The sequence below is a fragment of the Anolis sagrei genome, chromosome Y (genome assembly GCF_037176765.1).
Source record: "Anolis sagrei isolate rAnoSag1 chromosome Y, rAnoSag1.mat, whole genome shotgun sequence".
NCBI lineage: Eukaryota > Metazoa > Chordata > Lepidosauria > Squamata > Dactyloidae > Anolis > Anolis sagrei.
In genome coordinates, this window is record NC_090035.1 from 41262499 (window position 1) to 41284213 (window position 21715).

Consider the following 21715-nt stretch of genomic DNA (forward strand, 5'->3'; position numbering starts at 1 on the left):
TATTTTCTTAACATTTGTGTGCTTATTATACATGACACGGCATGTCCTGTTTTATAATAAAACTTCTTTATAAAGAAACTAATGTGAAGTCTTTTATTTCAGATCTGAAGACTTGCGTCGTGAATTTGGTCGTTATGGTCCAATAGTTGATGTGTACGTACCTTTGGATTTCTACACTCGCCGTCCAAGAGGATTTGCTTATGTTCAATATCCTTTCCTCAGATGACTGATTAGTGAGGGGTGTTAACGTTTGAAATTCACGTTTATGTATGAGGTAACAAACCTAAATAAAAAAAACCTAATTTATTCTGTGTTGTATGTAAAGTTACATTATGTGTATACTGTTTCCCCCGCAGATTAATATATGATACATTTTCATATTTTACAATTTAAGCCATATTCAGTAAAATGTGCTTTGTTGTTGCACGCTTCATATTCAAATTTGTACTTTTAATATTGAAATGGTATTTGCTGCTGCCCCTAAAGTGTTTCGTTGCAATTTTAATATAACTGGCATTTGTGGTAAACTTGTGCTTAGCAAAATGTGGCTGATATTTTGTGTTCATTTAATAGAAACAGTAATTTGATCAAAAGCATATTTGTATAAAATGAGGTGAAGAATCTTGTTCCAATTATTGTCCCCTAATTTGCTGTCCTCTGTTGTTGCCTCAGAGTGTAAAGCTGTACAGTAATGGCGACCCCAAAGAGAAAGCATGAAAGAACCTTTAGAGTAGAGTCCAAGAATTAAGGCAAGTAGACAAGCCAAAGACCTCTTAAGGATCAGGCTTGAAGAGAAGGGAAAGTTTGGGAAAAGAAAAGATAAAGAAAAGCTGGAAGAAGGACAAGCCATAATGGGAGACAAAGCTTCGCTTTATCTGCAGATGGGGGAAAAAAGGTTGTTTTTCAAAGTATAAAGATAAAGCCATCTGTCATTTTTGACCAAGCATCTCATGACAAGTCCTTCTAACAAGCACTTAAAGAGTTAAAGGTCAAGATGAAGTTGACTGGTGGCCAAGATAAAAGGAGCCATACTTCATGTATCCTACAGAATAAGAAATTTCCTCTTGCTGTCTCTGTAAGTGGTTAACTAATCAATTTTTATGGTTTAGTTTAGCTGTGGACCATTCTGTAATAATTTGCTTAACATTAGTGATATATTTGAAATTGTGGTTCTCATTTAAATAATGCCATTCCTGATTTAAAATGAGCATATCTGAATTTTTGCTGGTATCAGGGCATGTAAGAACAATGAATTTGCATAGGTCACATAGAGGTGTGCAGAGTAATTGGCTAGTGTGCAATAAAACATCTGATTTCAGAATAATTTGTCAGCATAATGTTTCTCATAAAAGTATGATACTGACTTAATTTTAACCTATCATAGAAAAATGTAGGGGACTTCCAGTTTAGTACTAGCTGCATCAGCAAACTGCAACATTTAGTTGTTAGTTAAGGGAAATAAAGTTATTTTTGTAGGATGAGAACCATTTGTATCAATAAGAAAAATCTGGCATTCATTAAGTTTAAATATTTTTTCTGAAATTTGACTTTTGTGACAAAGTATCAGATAGGCGCTGTTAATGTCAGCTAATTCTTGTTACGCCATAGAACATGCCAAAAATAATGACAAGTTGGTAAACAAGGGTGTGATGACATAATGGAAAAGCCAATCTTACTAACTGTAGATGTACATACCTCAGATTCCCAAGTACCTTAACATCTAGCACATTTGAAGACGTCCGTGATGCTGAGGATGCCTTTCATAATTTGGACCGGAAATGGATTTGTGGCCGTCAAATAGAAATCCAGTTTGCTCAAGGAGACCGGAAAAGTATGTGTACTGTCTTTCTGTAATAGTCTTCACTAGTGGAAATTGAGTCTTAAAATACAAAATAATTTGAGCTGTATAAGCCTTGTCAACAGGTTTGTTCACATAACCACAGAATCTGGGACATAAATTCAATATTATGGGGATTTTTTTTCAAAAGTGCTATTTTTGTGCCTGTAGAAAGAGTACCTTGGAAATGCACACAGTAGATCGTGTGCTACAGTTCAGTGTAATGGGAAAATTAAGTCTGACAAATCCTGGGAACAGCTTGCTTCTTTTATACATGAATGTGTATGGGAAAGTTTGATTAGTATGCTAATTTCCAAAGCTATGCCAGCAAGCTATTCCTCATAACAGTCATGGGGTGGGGGTGGAAACTGAGAATTATGTTAATAAATTTGAGTAGAGAAACGGGGGAGAAAATAGAATTGGGTTTAAGTGACCACATTGAGCTTTCTTAGGATTCAGCTGAGATTGTGTCTTTTAGCTTGGGAGAAAAATATAACAGGTGTTATCTATTTTAAAATGCTAAAGCTCACTTACTGTATAAGGTTAGATGTGGCTAGATGTCCAGGATGGACACTGTATATATTTGAACTACAAAATTTGCTAACATACTGTCAGGCGTGGGCGGACTTTCTAACTTAGGAGACTGCATGCTAGCACTCCCTGCTAGGAGAACTGGCTGCCCGGTGATGGAAGTAAGGAAGGATGAAAGGGAGGAAAGGAAGGGTGGCAGGAGAAAAAGGGAGAGAGGGAAGGAAGGAAGGAATGGATGAAGAGAGAAGGATAGAAGGAAAGATAAAGGAAAGAGAGAATGAAAGAAAGACAAAAGGGAATGAAGGTGGAAGGGAAGGAGGAAGGAAGAAGAAGGGACAGAGGAAGAGAAGGATCGAAGGAAGGGAAGGATAAAGGAAAGAGAAAAGGGAAGGAAGGAGAAGAGAGGGAAGGAAGGATGAAAGGGTGGAAGTGAAGGGAGGGAAGGAGGAAGGAAAGAGAAGGAAGGGAGGAAGGATATGATGGTGAGAGAGGAAGACCTGAGAAAACACCTGGCCCCTGGGCCTGGGTTTGCCCATACCTGCACTATGTAGTCACCCATATAGATGATATGGAGACTCAACCGTTTTGTGAAATATATGGTTGTCAGTGACGTGTCATGATAGTGATATATCTCCATTTGCTAAGGGCCTAGGTGACTATACACACAGACATCCTCTCATGGAACCATCATCTGATTGTCCACTGTGGGGAAAGAATACTGGACTAGATAGTCTACTCTTATGGGCAATCTTAGGCAAGCCACATTTTTTGGCAGTGGCCAACCTTTGAATAAATTTATCTCAAGAAAACTTTAGAATAGGGTTGACCTAAAGACACATAACAACAATATTAAAGAATTGCTGTTACTTATTTTTTTTCTGCAGCACCAAACCAAATGAAAGCAAAAGAAGGAAGAAACGTATACAGCTCTTCCCGTTACAATGACTATGACAGATACAGGCGTTCTAGAAGCCGCAGTTACGAAAGGAGGAGGTCAAGAAGCCGTTCTTTTGACTACAGCTATCGCAGATCTTATAGCCCTAGAAAGTAAGTGTTGTACTTAGCTTGACCATGTAGTGGAAAAGAGAGAGCCTGATACCTAGATATTGTCACCCTAGTAATAATATGCATGGGAGTTGTCATACCTTGCATGAACCATCAAAAATAGTTGTTGTATCATTGCAGAAACATGAAAGACCAATGCAATTCTCAAAAAGCTTTAGTTGGGGTTTGTGAAAAATTGTAAAGGTTTAAGCCACTGTTTACTTTTTCTGATGTACCTTTTTAGCAGTAGACTTGCTGGAAGACGCCGCCGTAGCAGAAGTCGTTCAGATAATGATAGGTAAACACTCTTTTCTATAACAAATTAAAATCCAAAAAGTGTGTGCCTGCAATAGTACAACATTTAAATGTAAAATACCCAACTGTTAGCAGCTTGTCCATATTCAAGTTTATTATCTTCCTCTTTCTGATAGGTTCAGACACCGTAACAGGTCTTTTTCAAGGTCAAAGTCCAATTCAAGATCACGCTCTAAGTCACCACCCAAAAACGAAATGAAGGCTAAGTCACGTTCTAGGTCTGCATCTCGCACTAAACCTAGAGGCACCTCTAAAATGGATTCTAAGGCACAATATAAGTCCAGCTCAAGATATGAAAAAGAACCAAGGAAAAAAGAACCAGCTAGATCCAAATCTCAGTTGAGATCGCATTCTAGATCTAGATCAAAATCCAGATCCCGGTCATAGGCTAGTCCCAAATGCAGTGGCCAGTAAACATGTACTTTGTTTTTTAGGCATGTATTATTATTGAGTTACTCAGTTAAGTTACGATGTTGCAACATTGCTTTAAAATATTTTTGTCATCCCTGTAGGAGACAATTACTACTATTAAAATACAGTATTAAAAATCTTGAGTCCATCTTGTTAAATGTAATGGGCAGCTACGAGGTCCTTGTGGTGTTTCTATGTATATTTTTGTAAAAGACTTCAATTTTTATGCTTCATGCATCTACGGTACCTTGGCTTTCATCCTCATTGACCCCATTGTCCTAACAACATCATCATTAAAGGATAATTAGTCCCCGTCTAATGTGTCCAGTAATCCCCTGCTGTGCAGCTGAAAAACTGAGCAGCTATTATACAGCCGTGACTGCTGTGAAGTATAGATGAGCTACTTGAAATAAGGAGGGAATGGGTTGCCTTCCCAACTTGGGCCAAGATGGCCTGCTCACAGGATATTGTAACATGGAATTGGGTACTCATTGATATTGCTGAAGTTACAGTTCTGGTAGTGTTAGAATTGAGAAAAAAAAATCCATCTGAAGAGCTTATTATGAATTTTGTCAGGAATACTGGTGCTTCCTTTTGACGAATCTCTTAACCCTTTTAAGGCAAAAATAATCATTTAAATAATTAGGTAAATATGAATACATTGTATGCTGTGCAACATAGGTTTTAGCAATCAGTTGATCACAGATTGCTTAAGTTTCCCTACTATATTATGTGCAGTTGAAACATGATAGATTAGTGTCTGCAGTAAATAGAACTAAACTGATTAGGTTATTTGTGTATTCACGAATAGCCCTGTCTCCATGCATAATGAACAATTTGAGGTCATTCATCAGGGCCTACCATAGGTTGAACAAGACTGTTCAGGAAGATTACAAAAAGAATGCTCCAGTTGCAGTATCACGTGTCTTCTGAGTTCACACTGAACGTGAAGAACTGCTACTTTTCCTTTTGGCTTTATAAATGTGAAAAGTTGCCATGGCATAGCTGAAAGTGTTCTTGAGAGTACTCTATGTTGTTTTAGTTTTTCTCTTGAAACATGTATGCCAATATCAAAACATTTTACAGCCCTCTGCTTTTGTTCACTTGAATTGAATATCCTGAATTGTTATGTTTCTGTAGAAAAAAATTATTTACTCCAGCCAACCATGTAAGAATAAAGGTGGCTTTTTCAATTCTGGTTGCGGGAAATGCCTAAAGAAGGTTGATTCTTGAATCTTTGTATATTTGATAGTATTTCTAACTTTTGTTTCATGTTAAAATTTCGTGTTCCTGCTATGCAATCACTTACATATTGTGTTCTTTACTTTTTTGTAGACGTCTCCCTGCTGTATAGTTGAAAACAAACTGTACAATTGTAGCATTTCTGTGAAGCTCTGGTCAGAAGAAAGTTGTGGAAATAAACTTTGTATTTCCTTTCTTATAGAGGCTTCTAAGGGGGTATTTTTATATGTTCTATTTAAAATACTGTGTACTGCTTTAAAACATCTATGTTTGAATCAAGGAAGAACTAGTTTATTTTGCTTGCTGTAAATATGGCAAACATTACACTAAACATAAGGAATAGAAACTTGGTAAATCTTGTAATAGTAAAATTTTAACTGACAAGAATTCAGAACAGGTATATCTTTTTGGCTGAAAGAGATACCTTTTCAACATTTGTCTTCTAAGACTGGAATAGGTTATATTTGTCAGTTTACCAACAATTTTCAATCAGAAGTTTGGTTGTCTAAACATTTTTTCTTCAGAGATATAGTTGCTTCCATGTAACAATTTTTTAAAGCAAGCTTGATGGGTTATTTCTGTAATTATGCAAATTACAGAAATAACTTAAACATATTATCTTAATTGTAGAACAAATGCCTTACAAGAGCTGTGTGCCACCAGAACTGAAATGTGAGGGCAAGAGAAACAAATGTATATGCTTTACATAATTCTGCTGATAAAACCCAATTAGTGTAGAATTGCAATAGCATAACCAAACCAGTATGGTGCAGTCTGTGGCCTTCCATGATCTCGCTATTTGAATATTTGCTTCCCCCTTCCCCACAATAATTTACAAGATGATAGTGCTGATATGTATATTTACAGCTCTAAGCTGCTTATGAGTCCAAGTTGGAATTTTTCCTCTTTAAAATAAAGGCAACTCAAAAAGGATTGGCAGCTGTACCAAACAAGCCTTTCATCTGAAGGATAAATATTGGTTCTCTCATCCATGATGGAAAGAAATGTCCTATACTGTTCAGCTTGACTGCTTTAGGCGATCCCTCAGTTAACAAGACTGTGTACTGTGTTAAATCACACCCATTTATCTGTTGTTCAGCAGTTTGTGATCTATAGATGTCACATTTGAAATGATTTCCCCTGACTTTTTCTAGTTCCATAACAGTCACAATTTTACTTTTGAACATTATTTCTTAAACTTTATTAGTAGTCATTGGATTTTTTTCTAGTTTCTCTACTATTAATATCTTCTGAATGTCATCCCCGTTTCTATACAATACTCTCCATGGAAATTAAGTGCGCACGATGCCGCCTTTTCCTTTGCACTGGCCAACTGAAATGATCTCCCAGGAAGGCCAAATGGTGGCCAATTTTTCCAGGTCCAATACAACGAGGCTTGAGAGCATTTTTTTTTTACCACCCGGTCTTAAAATGGTGAAAAAGCTGTCATATATACAGGCAGTCCCAAGTTACAAACAAAATAGGATCTGTCAATTTCTTAAATTGAATTTGTATGCAAGTCGGAACAGGTACATTTTTAAGTGACTCTATGCAAAATATATGTATATGCCTTTGGATAAATTAGGGAAGGGTTTTAACACCCATGGTGTTTGTTTTGCGGTCTGGGTCCGTTCAGAAGATCACACCTTAATTTTTGTCCCTGTAATCATTGGATTTTGAAAAATATGGCTTGTGGAAACAAGGATTAGTGAGAAAGCTTCAGTTGAGATCCTTTTCCCCATGATAACAGCTCTTCCAGTGGTAAATTTTAGGGGGTAGATTTCTCTCACTTCCTGTAGTCTCACCCCTGTTGAGTAATGTGGAAGTTGGATGTTTGTAACTCGGGGACTCCCTGACTTTGGATCCCATTAATGTGAGAGTCTTGAATTCAAAGATCTGCAGGCATTGGGAAAGGGGCAATGCTTCTTAAGAAGCTAGCATTTTTAAGTAGTTTAACTAAAAACTGTAGAAATGCTCCACTGATGACTTAAATTAACATGAACACCACAGTAAAAAGAGCCTAATTGGAGTAAAAAGTGCATGTTCCATTGTATTTCATACTGGTTACTTGGTAGCATCTTGTTTACACTGGCCTAAGCCTCAGGCATAAGGAAAATATACCATATATACTCAAGTGTAAGCCAACCCAAATATAAGACGAGGCACCTAATTTTACCACAAAAAACTGGGAAAACTTTTTGACTCAAGTAAATTTTAAAAATAAAAACAGATACCAATACATTAATTAAGGCATCAGAAGGATAAATGTTTTTGAATATTTACTGTATTTCAAAGTAAAACAGTGAACTAGCTCTATATGTAGAAAAGGAGGATCAACAAAAAAAATATGGTATCAACAATAACTTTAATAATAATAATAATAATCCAGTCGAACCCCATTCTGCCAAGAAGTAGGAAAATCACATTCAAAGCACCCTTGACAGATGGCCATCCAGCCTCTGTTTAAAAGCTTCCAAAGAAGGAGCCTCCACCACACTCCGGGGCAGAGTTCCACTGCTGAACGGCTCTGTTCAGATGGAATCTTCTTTCTTGTAGTTTGAAGCCATGCTTCCATTGCATCCTAGTCTCCAGGACAGCAGAAAACAAGCTTGCTCCCTCCTCCCTATGACTTCCTCTCACATATTTATACATGGCTAATAATTTAGAAAAGATAATGGAGAAAAGGCACACCTCTCTCCATGCCCCTCTTGCCGCGTGCGCACTTCCGTGCCTCCTGTTGCCGCGCACACACCCTCTACTCTGTGCAGCGACCCAGCTGTGTTACTGTGCAAGAGCAGATAGGTTGTGCGCATGGCAACAGAAGGAGAAACAGTGGCATACACGCAGCAAGATGGGCATAGAGTGAGGCACACACCTCCGTTTCTCCTTCTGACACCATATGCACACCCTGTCTTCTCTCGAACAGCCACCCAGCTGGGTTGCTGCGTGGTGAGCAGAGGGTGCGTGCGCGGTGACAGGAGAAACAAAGGCACACCTCTTCCTTCCTGCTTGTCTTGCCGCGCGTGGGACTCTGTTTCTCCTTTTAGCGAACACAGCAAAGGAGGAGTCTGCGGAGGGAAAGACAAGGCCGGGCAGTGGAAGACGGTGACAGTGGCAGTAGCAGCGGAGGCTGTCACTGCTTGACTCGAATATAAGCCGAGTGGGGATTTTTCAGGCCGTAAAAAGGGCTGAAAAACTCAGCTTATATTCGAGTATATACTGTATGTATATGGGCCCATAAGAAATGTTTTCCCCCTCTATGCCAGTGAAAACATCAATACTGCCATAATCCTCCAAATTCTCCAATACATTTGGTTATACCACATAACAAAATATGTCAATCCAATTTAAACTTAATTCCACTGTCAAGTTCTCTGCTAGAATACATGTACACACAGAAGATGTACACCATATATTAAATAAGACATTAACACATTACAGGGGGAGAAAAGGTTAGGGATTTTTATTTAAATTTTGTTTCTAATTCATATTTGAGCAGTACATTAAACATACAAAATTTAAAACATTGAAATTACATCTGGGATATAGCAATTTTAAAATATCAGGAAAAACTCTGGGATATAGGACAAAATAATTTTGAGCAAAATAATCTATTTATTTGGTTTCTTGGTTAATGCTTTTTAAAATTCGGTCTGCAAAAAACAATTCAAAGATATATGTAGCTAAGATATGACGCCTGAGATGGACTACCCTTGGAAATTATCTTTAGTACTGCCGTTTGCTAATTCACTGTGAAGAGCTTTAGGGTTTTCAGGCCACTGATATACTTAAGCACTGTAAACATTTTAGATGTCACCATGTTTTAAATTTGGGTGTCACTAAAGTTTAGAAGACGACCAAACTGAGAAACAGCTTCTACAAGGCAATCAAGTGACCTCTTAAGAAACTGCCTGCCTCAGGGGAGCGTGCTTGCATGTTCAACGTCTACAGAAATGACCAGCCACTGCCAGAAGGGACAGAGAGTTTCATCTATGCTGATGATCATGCCATTACTGCTCAAGTAGGGAGCTTTGAGACGTTAGAACAGAAGCTTTCCGAAGCTCTAGGTGCTCTTACTGCCTATTACAGGGAAAACCAGCTGATCCCCAACCCATCCAAAACACAGACATTATATATATTACATTTCTGTTAGAAATTTAATATAATTTGACTGGTTGTCCTGACATGACAAAACAAAATGAAACTGCCAAGAAAAGTGCTAAGATAAAATTCATACTTCAAATCTAAATAATAAAATCCAACAGGAATCACGGGCCTTCACAAAAACAAGATGGAATCTTAGCATCCAGGGCACTGAAGTTTCTTAATACTCACTTGTCTTTATTCATGTTACAATAAAGTAAGAGCAATCGCTGTACTGGCTACAGTCTAAACATTAGTTTTACTTTAACCCAAAAAACCCTGTGTTCAAATAAAGGGTACCGACTGAAACCTAAGGATACTGTTCAGCTCCTGTTAAGTAAGCAGAGTAATGCACCTTTAAAATTTCAAAAATTATTTTTGTTTTACCTTTGTAAAATATCTTTTCCAGTACCTGGTTGGCTTTAAACCCCATCTTATCAGCTGTTATAAATGGGCATATACTTTTGCTGGTACTTGAAGTGCAATGGCACAAACATGTGCTTTCATTTTTGCTTCTTTTTTTTTTACATTTTTTTTAAACCATTGTGCCATACACTTAAGCATGATCTTTTTATATTCAGCAATTTTGTACTAAAAATACTTTATTTTGGCAGGAAGGCCCAGCATATATTTACATATGCTACAAGTTTTACATGTATTTACATGGCTCGTTCTTCCATACCGAAAAGATGATTTCACCTTTGCTACACAGGCTTATATTACACGTTCCTCAATTTCAGACTGCCCTCAACACTTCAGCAGATGATACAGAACACAAAATGTGTTTCACACACAGTTCCGTAAAATTCTCTGTGAAGCAAAAGACTAAGATGCTTTTGGCAGTCACCTGGCAATAGAGAAGTTATTCAAATTGGCACACATATAACCTGCTTGTGTTCAATATAATACATATCTAGGCATGTGCTTTTTTAAAAAGCAACTTAAGAGATCAATTGCATGCCCAGGTTTCTATTCTTACTCAAGAAATGTTATATAGACTGAAATTTCCTAATGTAAGTATTTTACATTTTGGTCACAAGGTTTTGGGTAGATAGAATTCTGCCCAAACTGCCATTCCAAGTGAGGAGATCATGGGTTACAATGTGCCTGCCTTAATTGCAAGGGTTCTATTTCAGGACCTGCCACAGAAATAAAAAATGCAGATGATCATACCCAATATTATTAAATGGCAGCAATGCGCCATCTTTTACTAATATGGAGCATGATGATCTGCTGGAAATCACGGATCTGGAGGACCCATTGTTTAGTAAACTAAGACACGCACATTACAATCTAGACAGCAAACAATTTTAGGTGTCTTATACTTTCAAAAACCTAAATGTTCTAAGAAAAAAAGATGCTAATTTTACATTAAATGCATACACTATTTCACAGTATGTGGGCAAATTAAACCAATTTTGCAACTGTATTGCACTGCAATGGCTGGAAATTTGGTTGGCTGGCACTGATTTCAAGTCTCCTGAAAAAGGCATGCACAATGAAGGAATCTGAAAACAAAAAGCAATTGAAATTAAATGGTCAAAAAGACCGAAGATCATAGCCTGACATGTTCTGACTACCTACTCATATGCGACAGTGAAGCAGTAGCAAAGAGAACTGGAAATTATGCTGAACGAGCATGTACACACACACTGACCAAAAAGTCAATGGGAAATGCTCTTCCCATCCATAATTCAACCACCTTCTAATAGTTAACCTATTTCTATAAGATGTGTCTCTGTATTGATTTTGGAAACTACCATTCTGTGCAATACAAAACTAAGTGTGCCATTTTTCCCAATGTACAGTTAATGTGGTACCTCAAGCTTGAACTTTAAGCAAGGTCTTAAGTTGAAAAGTCATGATTTCTTTGTCAGCGGGATTAAGCGAAACAGATACCCAGTGGCTCGGCGGCTTGGGGAGAACACTTGGAGATGGTGGCTCACTGAATTTCGCCCCAGCGTAGTTCTGATTGCTTTGAGGTATGAAGAATGAGTGGGATAAAGCTGGATTCCAAGTCTGGTTGGTTGGGAAATGTATTGTGTTCTTTCCCCCATTTTGCATGGCCTGCCATGCCACAGAGGATGGAGTGCACCCATGTCCCCTCTCCTTTTTGTGGATCTTCTTCATCTGGGAATTTTGATCTTTGCTTTTTTTCCTGTTGTTCAGTTGCGGATGGCTCTTGGTAGCATTTCTGGGCTGGCTAGATGGAATGTTGAACCTTTCCCCACCGCCCATCTCCAACTTAAGTGTCACCTACCAATGGGAGAAATAAAGAGCACAGAGGTCAATGCCAAAGAAAATGAAAGCATTACCTGAAGATCTGAGTATCATAAGCAGAATCTTCTTTTCTAGAAGAGATTAAATTATAACGCATACATACTAGAGGTGTGCATTTTTTTTCATTAGTCATATCACATTTGTTAAATTTGTACTTATATCATGATATCCAATACGCAGGTATGGCCTGTACAAAAAACTTAAGAACCAAAACTTACTCAATGCTTTTTGTTTGCATTTTATAAAGCTTGGAAGCCTCCCAAAAATTTACACAAGGAATCAAAGCAAATCCAGAAAGGCTGCCATTCGTCTTTAAGAGGCTGTCTCTCACCATGAGGAAATGAAAACAGCAGGGCGGGACAAGCTGAGTCAGCTGGGAAAGAGACAAGAGCACAGAATTCTGGGAAATGTCATTTGGCAAGGGGAAGATCCTTATGCCAGAGAATTCAAAAGGCCCTATTCTAAACTACATTTCCCAGAATTCTGCTCAGCATCAGAAAGCCCAAATCAGAATAGGAGATAGATTAGTCCCTCCATAGCGGCAGCTAGCCAGTTCCAATAAATTGTTGAATCTGCAAAGACGACTGATTGATACTTCTAGTAACTAAATCTCTTTGCTGGGCTGGGAAGAAATCCCTAAATGTAAGTTCTATGGGTTAGTATGAAAGACATTCAATGAGATAGCTGTTGTGGCTTTAAAGGTTTTTTTCAAAACTTAAAAAAATCCCCTAAAATCAGTAGACATATGAATATTTCTGAAAGTTGGGGGGGGGGGGGAGGTGATCCTCTGTTAGTTTTGTCATTGAATAGAAAATTCAAGGAGATAAGTCTTGTCATTTTATTTTTAAAAAATGTTTGTAAAAACTTTGGAAATTTCTCCAAAATCCATGAATAAGTGAAATGTTCTGAAACTTGGTGGGCCAACAGTGGTAAATGTGTTCTACTGTTGTAGCAAGTTTCACATCAAAATTAGGGAACATCAGTATTTGTTTCTAAATATATTGTTAGTGAAAATTTTGTAATTTTACAAGAGTAAAGAAATGTTATTTTTTCGTTAGAATAATTGTGCAAGTGGGGAAATCTCAGGGGCTCCTTTCTTCCACATTTTTACATCAATAGTTGTAGATTTCCCCACTTGCACAATTATTCTAACGAAAAAATAACATTTCTTTACTCTTGTAAAATTACAAAATTTTCACTAACAATATATTTAGAAACAAATACTGACGTTCCCTAATTTTGTAATGAGTTTTGAAACATTTTTTTATCGATCGCACACCCCTAATTCATACCATCTGAAAACAAAATAATCAAAATTGCTTTACGGTGCTTGTGATCTTAAGGTTTAGTAAAAAGGAGCTTGATAAACTCAGCTGGTAACCAATTGCTATAGAGATATAATTCAAAGCATAACATAATGGAATGGCTTGCAAAGAAAACACTTCTGACAACAAAATTGCCACGCTCATTTTTTTAATAAAAAAACATTCCTGGAATTATCAGGTCATGTCCAGACTTTCTGTCAGAATAAACCACCAAAACTTTTTCTTTTATACCCTGTCTGTCAATCTTGGGTTGTTTCAAGTACATTATTTTTCCAGGTCACATAAAAATCTAGCATTCCCTTATATAATAAATATATTCTATTACAAAAATTTACAACAATTAAAGTACTCTTAATAAAGAATTTTAATAATAATAATAATAATAATAATTTTATTTTTGTACCCCACCTCCATCTCTCCAAAGGGACTTACATGGCTTACATGGAGCCAAGCCCAATCAACAGTTAAAAACGTGACACATTAAAATGCATAATATCAGTATAAAACAAAACATTATAACTATATATAAAACATCACTTACAGTTATAACAATAATTTTATATATAACAATATATAAACCATTACTTCCAACAAGAACACAATATACTGTACAGTGCACCTCCAGTCCCTCACTACAATAAAATTTGAGGGATTCTGAAAGCTTGAGGAAACAGGATGCAGTACTTTAAGAGTGCTTATCATATTCCAGCACAATTTTGATCCTTTTACCTTTCAGTTCTCTTTTCAAACTCAACAGACTCCACCTCCTGCACTCTTTCCTGCTGCCAGACCTGAAAGAACAAATGCTGATTCCTGTTGGACCCCTTCCTTTGGCTAGAAATGGTAGTTCTCATGGGATGATTTGCTGTTTTCTGCCAGGAAACCGAGCCCAACATCGGATTCTTGGCACACGGGCTTCAAGAGAAGAAGTCTGAAAACAAAAGCCAAGAGATAGTTTCTAGTAAGAAACATAGTTTGGGAAAGATGGAAATGTATCTCCTTTTAAAAACTGCAAACATAACTATTTTTTTAAAAAAAGGATAACTTTTGAAAAATAGGGATACCAGACTTAATATGAACGCCTTTGTTTGCAAATATTACTCCTAGCTGAGATTGCATAGCAAGAGAAATTTCCCACAATTCAATAAATATTTTCCTAGTGCTCAACTACATACTCCCACAGAAAGAGAAGACACATATCAATCTATTTTTTCAGATAAAGGTAGGACTCTTCAACTCCTTTTACTCACTTTCCAGGTTAGATGCCCCCGTCATGTATTCACAAAATCTGTATTTACATCACAACTCCATAAACAAACCATAGCATCAATGGAACAGTTATTATTATTATTATTATTATTATTATTAACTTTATTTGTACCCCGCTAGCATCTCCCGAAGGACTCGATGCGGCTTACACGGGCCGAAGCCACAAAACACAATACAATAGAAAACATAACACAGCAATAAACAAAGCAAATCAAACAATTAAGCAAAATAACCACAATGACAATACATCAAGACACTATTAAAACTGGTTCGGCCAGCGCAATGGGGTACAGGGTTAAAAGTGCTGAGATGGCAGGAGGAACGTAGGATTAAAAGTGCGGTGTGCAGCAACATTAGTTGTGCTAAAGTGCATCTAGGACTTGGGATGGGGATTCCTAATCTGCGAAGGCACATCGGAACAGCCAAGTTTTTAGGTTCCTTCTGAAAACTGCCAGAGTAGGGGCCTGACGAAGCTCTTTTGGAAGCTCAGTTCTCCTACATGCCTTTAAAAATATTTTCTCCTGTGAGCATGGATCCTGGGTTCCAAAGACAACAGTGTCATCTTCAGTCATCTATTACTTATCAATACTGCATTCCTTTTCCTGCCCCATTGTTTTGTCACCCTCTTGGAACACCATCACAAAGGGGAATTTCCTGGACTGAATCAGAGAGAGAAAAGAAACTTCTTTCCACACAATGCAAGCAGCCACTTTCCATACTTCATCCATCTCTGCCTGCTTCTAAACCTAATCCATTCATCTCTGCCTGCTTCTAAAGTTGATACTTTTTCTATCATGCCCCAAATTAACACAAATAAGAACCCTCAATCCGTGAGGCCTTAGCTGAAACGTGGCTTACAGAGAATGTGTATTTCTAGTTGCCAGAATGGTAGTGTTAAAAATCGGCCTAACTAATACTACATACTCTACCATACCATAAACTCTGTATTGATATTGAAATAGAGTAATTAACAGCAAATTAAAACAAAGAGAAAGTAACCTAATCTAACATAAACTGCTTTTTTATTGACAATATAATTTTTTTGCTGGCTACTTGAGCATTTCAATAGCCTGAGTTCTTTTTAACTGTCAGTCTACTGTACTTCCAAGTTGCCTGCTGGTTCACTGTAACCTTATAAATTTTATAGGGTTTTTCTTAGTCAGAGGTGGATCTGGTGCCTTTAAAATTTACTCCAGGAGAAATGACATTGTGTCTTTAAATCTTTGCTCTACACTAGAGGGAATGCAAGGTGACTCCAAATGCACCCTGAATGGCATTTTGGAAATTGGTCTCCCCATTGTCTGCTTCCTTCAGGGCAATTCAGGCTCCTTTTATGCAAATCTACACAAATGAGGCATAAATCCTTCGTCACAGCCTTCCCTCTTTGACACACTGCGTTTCCTTGAGGTTCCTGATAAGAGACCTTCTTTACACTAATACTTTCCATATTGACACATACAATTAGTTGTAACATTCAGGGTGTCCCAAAAGGCTGCAAACACAGAGAAATTAACAAATCCAACAACAACTGTAATGCACTCTATATGGGACTGCCCTTGTGTCAATTTGTCCCGAGAACAACAGCCAGGTTACTTACCAGAGCTGATTCCAGGGAGCACATCACTCCTGTTGAAACAGCTCCAGTGTCTCGAGATTTGTTTCTGGGCCCAATTCATAGAATCATAGAGTTGGAAGAGACCTCCTGGGCCAGTCCAACCCCCTGCCGAGAAGTAGGAAAACTTCATTCAAAGCACCCCTGACAGATGGCAATCCAGCCTCTGTTTAAAAGCTTCCAAAGGAGCCTCCACCACACTCCGGGGCAGAGAGTTCCACTGCTAAACAGCTCTCACAGTCAGGAAGTTCTTCCCCATGTTCAGGTGGAATCTCCTTTCTTGTAGTTTGAAAACATTGTTCCGCATCCTAGTCTCCAAGGCAGCAGTAAACGAGCTTGCTCCCTCCTCCCCATGAGTTCCTCTCACATATTAGTAAAGAGTAGAGACATCACACTGGCAACAAAGATCCGCATAGTCAAAGCCATGGTATTCCCTGTAGTAACCTACGGATGTGAGAGCTGGACCTTAGGGAAGGCTGAGCGAAGGAAGATAGGTGCTTTTGAACTGTGGTGTTGGAGGAAAGTTCTGAGAGTGCCTTGGACTGCGAGAAGATCCAACCAATCCATCCTCCAGGAAATAAAGTCCGACTGCTCACTGGAGGGAAGGATACTAGAGACAAAGTTGAAGTACTTTGGCCACATCATGAGGAGACAGCAAAGCCTAGAGAAGACAATTATGCTGGGGAAAGTGGAAGGTAAAAGGAAGAGGGGCCGACCAAGGTCAAGATGGATGGATGGCATCCTTGAAGTGACTGGACTGACCTTGAAGGAGCTGGGGGTGGTGACGGCCAACAGGGAGCTCTGGCGTGGGCTGGTCCATGAGGTCACGAAGAGTCAGAGACGACTGAACAAATGAACAACAACATCATGTATCCTCTCAGCCTTCTCTTCTTCAGGCTAAACACGCCCAGCTCTTTAAGCCACTCCTCATAGGGCTTGTTCTCCAGACCACAGATCATTTTAGTCGCCCTCCTCTAGACACATTCCAGCTTGTCAATATCTCTCTTCTATTGTGGAGCCCAGAACTGGACACAATATTCCAGGTGTGGTCTCACCAATTCAAGGTGCTGGTTTTAACCTATAAAGCCCTACACGACTTTCGTCCAGGGTACTTGAGACATTGTGTCCCCGTCATTCCGCCCCCTCAAACAGCCCGGAGAGACCTCTAAGGTATAGTAAGGAGACCCTTATTTTGACACAGACTCTGGCAAACACACACTTAAATGTTACTAGAGAAGGTACATTCTCCTAAGTTATAGAACTCGCTTCTGGAGTTTGGCTCCCACCCTCATGACATTCAGGAAAGGCATGAAGACTTTCCTCTGTGAAGCAGAAGAATGGGCAATTTTACGTTGATTTTAACTTTTATTGTTCAATAATACATTGTTTTTAATGATTACCGAACCTCTTAATGCATTAGAACAAAGCATTAGTAATGCTTGTTCAGCTATGGTTCAGCATTACTAATAATGTTGCAATATAGTGGTTTAGCACAATATAATAATATATAATGCTAATATTATGCTATGCTAGTAATATATAGTAAAGGTAAAAGTTTCCCCTGACATTAAGTCTAGTCATGTCAGACTCTGGGGGGTGATGCTCATCTCCATTTCTAAGCTGAAGAGCCGGCGTTGTCTGTAGACACCTCCAAGGCCATGTGGAGTAATGGCTGCATGGAACGCCATTACCCATCCGCTGGAGCGGTATCTATTGATCTACTCACATTTGCATGTTTTCGAACTGCTAGGTTGGCAAAAGCTGGAACTAACTGCAGGAGCTCATTCCACTCTCCAGATTCAAACCACCAACCTTTTGGTCAGCAAGTTCAGCAACTCAGTGGTTTAAACGGCTGCACCAAAGGCCACCAATATATTATATTAGAACTCTCTCCCCAGGGAAATTAGATTAGCTCCCACCCTGTCCTCCCTCCGGAAAGACTTGAATATTCCAGTGTGCCTTTGAATAATGGTTTAGCTACTGATTAAGTCTGCCTAGCCTTAATCTTTTGGTTGGATCTCCAGCACTTTATTCCGAGCCCCAGCTCTGCAGTTTTCAACTGCACAAGCCCTTGTCCTGCCCTATTAGTTATATCTGCACATGGCCACTTTTCTCGGCTACTGGTTGTTTGATGTTTGGTTTATGATGTTTTACATTTTATTGCTCTGTTTTAATATATTTTACTGTTATGTGTTTTTAATCATGTTATTTGTAAGCTTTGTTATTTTTAATCGTGTTATTTGTAAGCCCCTTGTCTCTTTGGGGAGATGGAGGCAGGATATAAGAATGAAGTTATTGTATTGTTGAAGGCTTTCATGGCCGGAATCATTGCGTTGTTGTGAGTTTTCCAGGCTGTATGGCAATGTTCCAGAAGCATTCTCTCCTGACATTTCGCCTGCATGATGCAGGTGAAACGTCGGGAATGGTTCTGGACCATGACCATACAGCACAGAAAAAAATCACAGTAATAACCCAATAAAGTTATTATTATCATTATTATTTACATATATTAACAATAATACAATGTAACACAATATAATACTAATAATACAATATAATATTGTAATATCTTAATACTAATATATTAAATATAATTGTACGGATAACATATAATAATACATCATGATATAGTTTTATTGTTGCACTAAACATCCCCTGCCATGCGTTGCTGTGGCCCAGTCTGTGTATGTTTTGTGTGTGTGTATATATATATATATGCATATGTATGTGTATATATATTGTGTATATATGTGGTTTTGCACATGCATTGTAATGTAATGTAATTTTTATTTTTTTGGTTCTTTAAGTCCCTTCGGTTGTGTTTTTCAGTATTTTTATTAGTGATAGCCACTCATTGGCCTGATAGATGTCTTGTGTCCAAATTTGGTGTCAATTTGCCCAGTGGTTTTTTGAGTTATGTTAATCCCACAAACGAACATTACATTTTTATTTATATAGATAGATATTTGTATAAGTTGTAATGTTGGGTTGTCGTAGGTTTTTTTGGGCCATATGGCCATGTTCTAGAGGCATTCTCTCCTGACGTTTCGCCTGCACCTATGGCAAGCACCCTCAGAGGTTGTGAGGATGCTTGCCATAAATGCAGGCGAAACGTCAGGAGACAATGCCTCTAGAACATGGCCATATAGCGTGAAAAAACCTACAATAAACCTCACAATCTCTGAATGCTTGCCATAGATACAGGTGAAACGTCAGGAGAGAATGCCACTAGAACATGGCCATAACCTCTGAGGATGCTTGTCATAGATGCAGGCGAAACGTCTGGAGAGAATGCCTCTAGAACATGATCATATAGCCTGAAAAAACCATGAAAGCAATATACAACAACGTCTTAAGATGTGTATTAAACTGCCTTGGCGACCTCTCTTTTTTCAAAAAAGGAAGGAATAGAACTTATTATTACTCATTCAACGTCAGGAAAAACGTAGGATTTCTCTCATAATTGCTCAAAGCTTCCACACAGATACAGATACTTCTTTCTCCTCCTGCTGTACCATATTACCATATGTGTAGCTTTATCCTAGTCATGGGCCAACTTGGGCCCGCCAGGTGTTTTGAACTTCAACTCCCACAATTCCTAACAGCCCCAGGTCCCTTCCTTTTTCCCCTCAGCCGCTTAAGTTGGCCCATGACTGCCTTAAGGTAAGGCCCACTTTTCACAGGGCAGCCAAACAACATGGCGACGCAGCTAAGCCAAGTTTTCCCTGGCACCTCCCTTCAGCTGTCCCCTTTCACCTCAGCGCCCCAAAGAACAGCCTGCCCCATTATTTTCTTTATGAGACGCCTCACCCGTCTCGTTTCTCTCCGCTTTCTTCCTCCTCCGCTCCCTTCCTTCGCCCTCCACCAAACACACAAAATGGCGTCCAGTCTCCCAAGCGAGAATGAAACAAGGGAGCGGGATGAAAAAAGAAACCACACAGTCCGCAAAACTCCGCCCCCTTCGGAGCGGACTGGCCAATCAAAACGAAAGTGCATCTGGAAGGAGAGCCAATAGGAAAAAAAATCCCGCCTATTACTAGGATGGGGAGGGAGAGCGGAGTGGTTGAAAGGAGGAGAAGGGACGCTTCGGAGTGGGCGGGGCTTTAAAAGCCGTTGTTGTTGTTGTCGGATTTAAATCCCCCCCCCGCAAGAGAGGGGCATGCCGGGAAAATAAGGGGGTTTAATAGGGCGGGCAAGGCGGAAGTGGGCCAGACGCTGAGGTGTGCTTATGGTTGTGTTGAGTACAGACGTCCAAAAGTTGTGCTGAAATGATTACTCTTTAAGGCTCCATTATTTACCGTGTCAGAAGTGAATTGAAAACACAGTTATAATTATAAAAAATCACAAACAAAGTTACAAACTTGGCCTTATGCTCAATTTCCTTTGAGAAAATGAAAAGAACACTGCATTTTAGGTGGAATGGGTATCAACTGGTTTCCCCTGGAATAGGCAATAAGGTCACCTAAAGCTTTGGAAAGCTTCTGTTCAACCATTTCAAAGAAGATCCCTTTTTGAGCAGTGATGGCACGATCGTCAACATAGATGAAACTGTCAGTCTCTTCTGGCAGCGGCTGATCATTTGTGTAGGCCCTTCTACAGCACTAATGTGGCTTCAAACAGAGATGTCAATAAGTCTTTATGGAAATATAATGTAAGGGGAGCCAGGGGACAATTCCATCTTGTCTGCATATGTCATCAGTTGAGGACCCCTCCCCCCCAGCACCAACTGCCGCTCTGGACCAGAGTGAAGAGGGGCAGGGCAGGGGACAGATCCATCTTGTTTCCTGCATCTGTCATCAGTTTGGGACCCCTCCACCCAGCACCAACTGCCGCTCTGGGCCAGAGTGAGGGGGGGGGGGGGCAGGGGACAGTTCCATCTTGTCTCCTGTGCTATGCTAATCATATAATGTAATGTAATATATTTTATATACATATAAAATATGTTTTGCCTTTCTCTCCCTCCCCTTTTTTTCTTCCCTTTCTTTTTCCCCTTCTTTCCTTTCCATCATGCACAGGTCCCCTTGTTTCTTTCTGCTGTAGGCCCAAAATAATGGGATGTTGTTGTGGGTTTTCTTGTTGTTGTTAAATTTCAATTGTATTACTTTGGATAATATTAGATCTGTGTGCCAAGTTTGGTCCAAATCCATCAAGCCACGGAGGAGCCTTTGTGGGACAAACCAACAGACATACAAACTTTTGACTTATAGAAAGAGTGATTGCAAAAGAGCTGGAGTGGTGTTGGGTCACACTCTCTCAGCCTCAGTGGGAGGCAAAGGCCATCCGACGCCGAACAAATCTTGCAAAAAAAAAAAACCCTATGATGGATTTGCCTGAGATTCTCATGAAGTATTTATTTATTTATCGTGTCAGGAGCAGCCAGGCAGTTGTATTACATTTTTAACAAAACAAACAAACAGACAGACAAAACACAAAGTTTGCAAGTTTTGTAGTTGATTAAATGTCCTTTGACCAGTAGCTGGCCACTTGGAGTGCCTCTGGTATTGCCGCAAAAAGGTCCTCAATTGTGCATGTAGCAGGGCTCAGGTTGCATTGTAGAAGGTGGTCAGTGGTTTGCTCTTCTCCACACTCGCATGTCGTGAATTCCACTTTGTAGCCCCATTTCTGAAGGTTGGCTCTGCATCTCGTGGTGCCAGAGCGCAGTCTGTTCAGTGCCTTTCAAGTTGCCCAGTTTTCTGTGTGCCCAGG

General features: G+C 39.1%; 2 protein-coding genes and 1 long non-coding RNA gene across 7 annotated transcripts; 1 reads left to right on the plus strand and 2 right to left on the minus strand.

Moving 5' to 3' along the window:
• Positions 1–432: 432 nt before the first annotated feature.
• Positions 433–5579, plus strand: LOC137095065 (serine/arginine-rich splicing factor 10-like). 5 transcript variants are annotated; one of them, XM_067461271.1, is made up of 5 exons: positions 433–1037; positions 1736–1831; positions 3253–3415; positions 3660–3710; positions 3844–4275. In XM_067461271.1, exons 1-5 carry the CDS (start codon positions 995–997, stop codon positions 4112–4114), a joined length of 624 nt encoding a protein of 207 aa, XP_067317372.1. In that variant the 5' UTR covers positions 433–994; the 3' UTR covers positions 4115–4275. The 5 variants fall into 5 exon arrangements, with proteins under 5 accessions (XP_067317372.1, XP_067317371.1, XP_067317374.1 ...); XM_067461270.1 differs by having other exon boundaries at positions 435–1037; positions 3657–3710; XM_067461273.1 differs by lacking the exon at positions 3844–4275 and adding an exon at positions 5474–5579 and having other exon boundaries at positions 452–1037.
• A 3248-nt stretch (positions 5580–8827) lies between these two features.
• On the minus strand, positions 8828–13945 carry LOC132780540 (proline-rich nuclear receptor coactivator 2). Its single transcript, XM_060784265.2, has 2 exons — positions 13858–13945; positions 8828–11779 (listed from the first exon to the last, which is right to left on the minus strand). Exon 2 carries the CDS (start codon positions 11759–11761, stop codon positions 11345–11347), a length of 417 nt encoding a protein of 138 aa, XP_060640248.2. The 5' UTR covers positions 11762–11779; positions 13858–13945; the 3' UTR covers positions 8828–11344.
• A 925-nt stretch (positions 13946–14870) lies between these two features.
• LOC137095066 (uncharacterized) lies at positions 14871–19958 on the minus strand. Its single transcript, XR_010908777.1, has 3 exons — positions 19820–19958; positions 15995–16117; positions 14871–15056 (listed from the first exon to the last, which is right to left on the minus strand). It is a non-coding gene; the product is annotated as an uncharacterized lncRNA (long non-coding RNA).
• Between the last annotated feature and the right edge of the window lie 1757 nt (positions 19959–21715).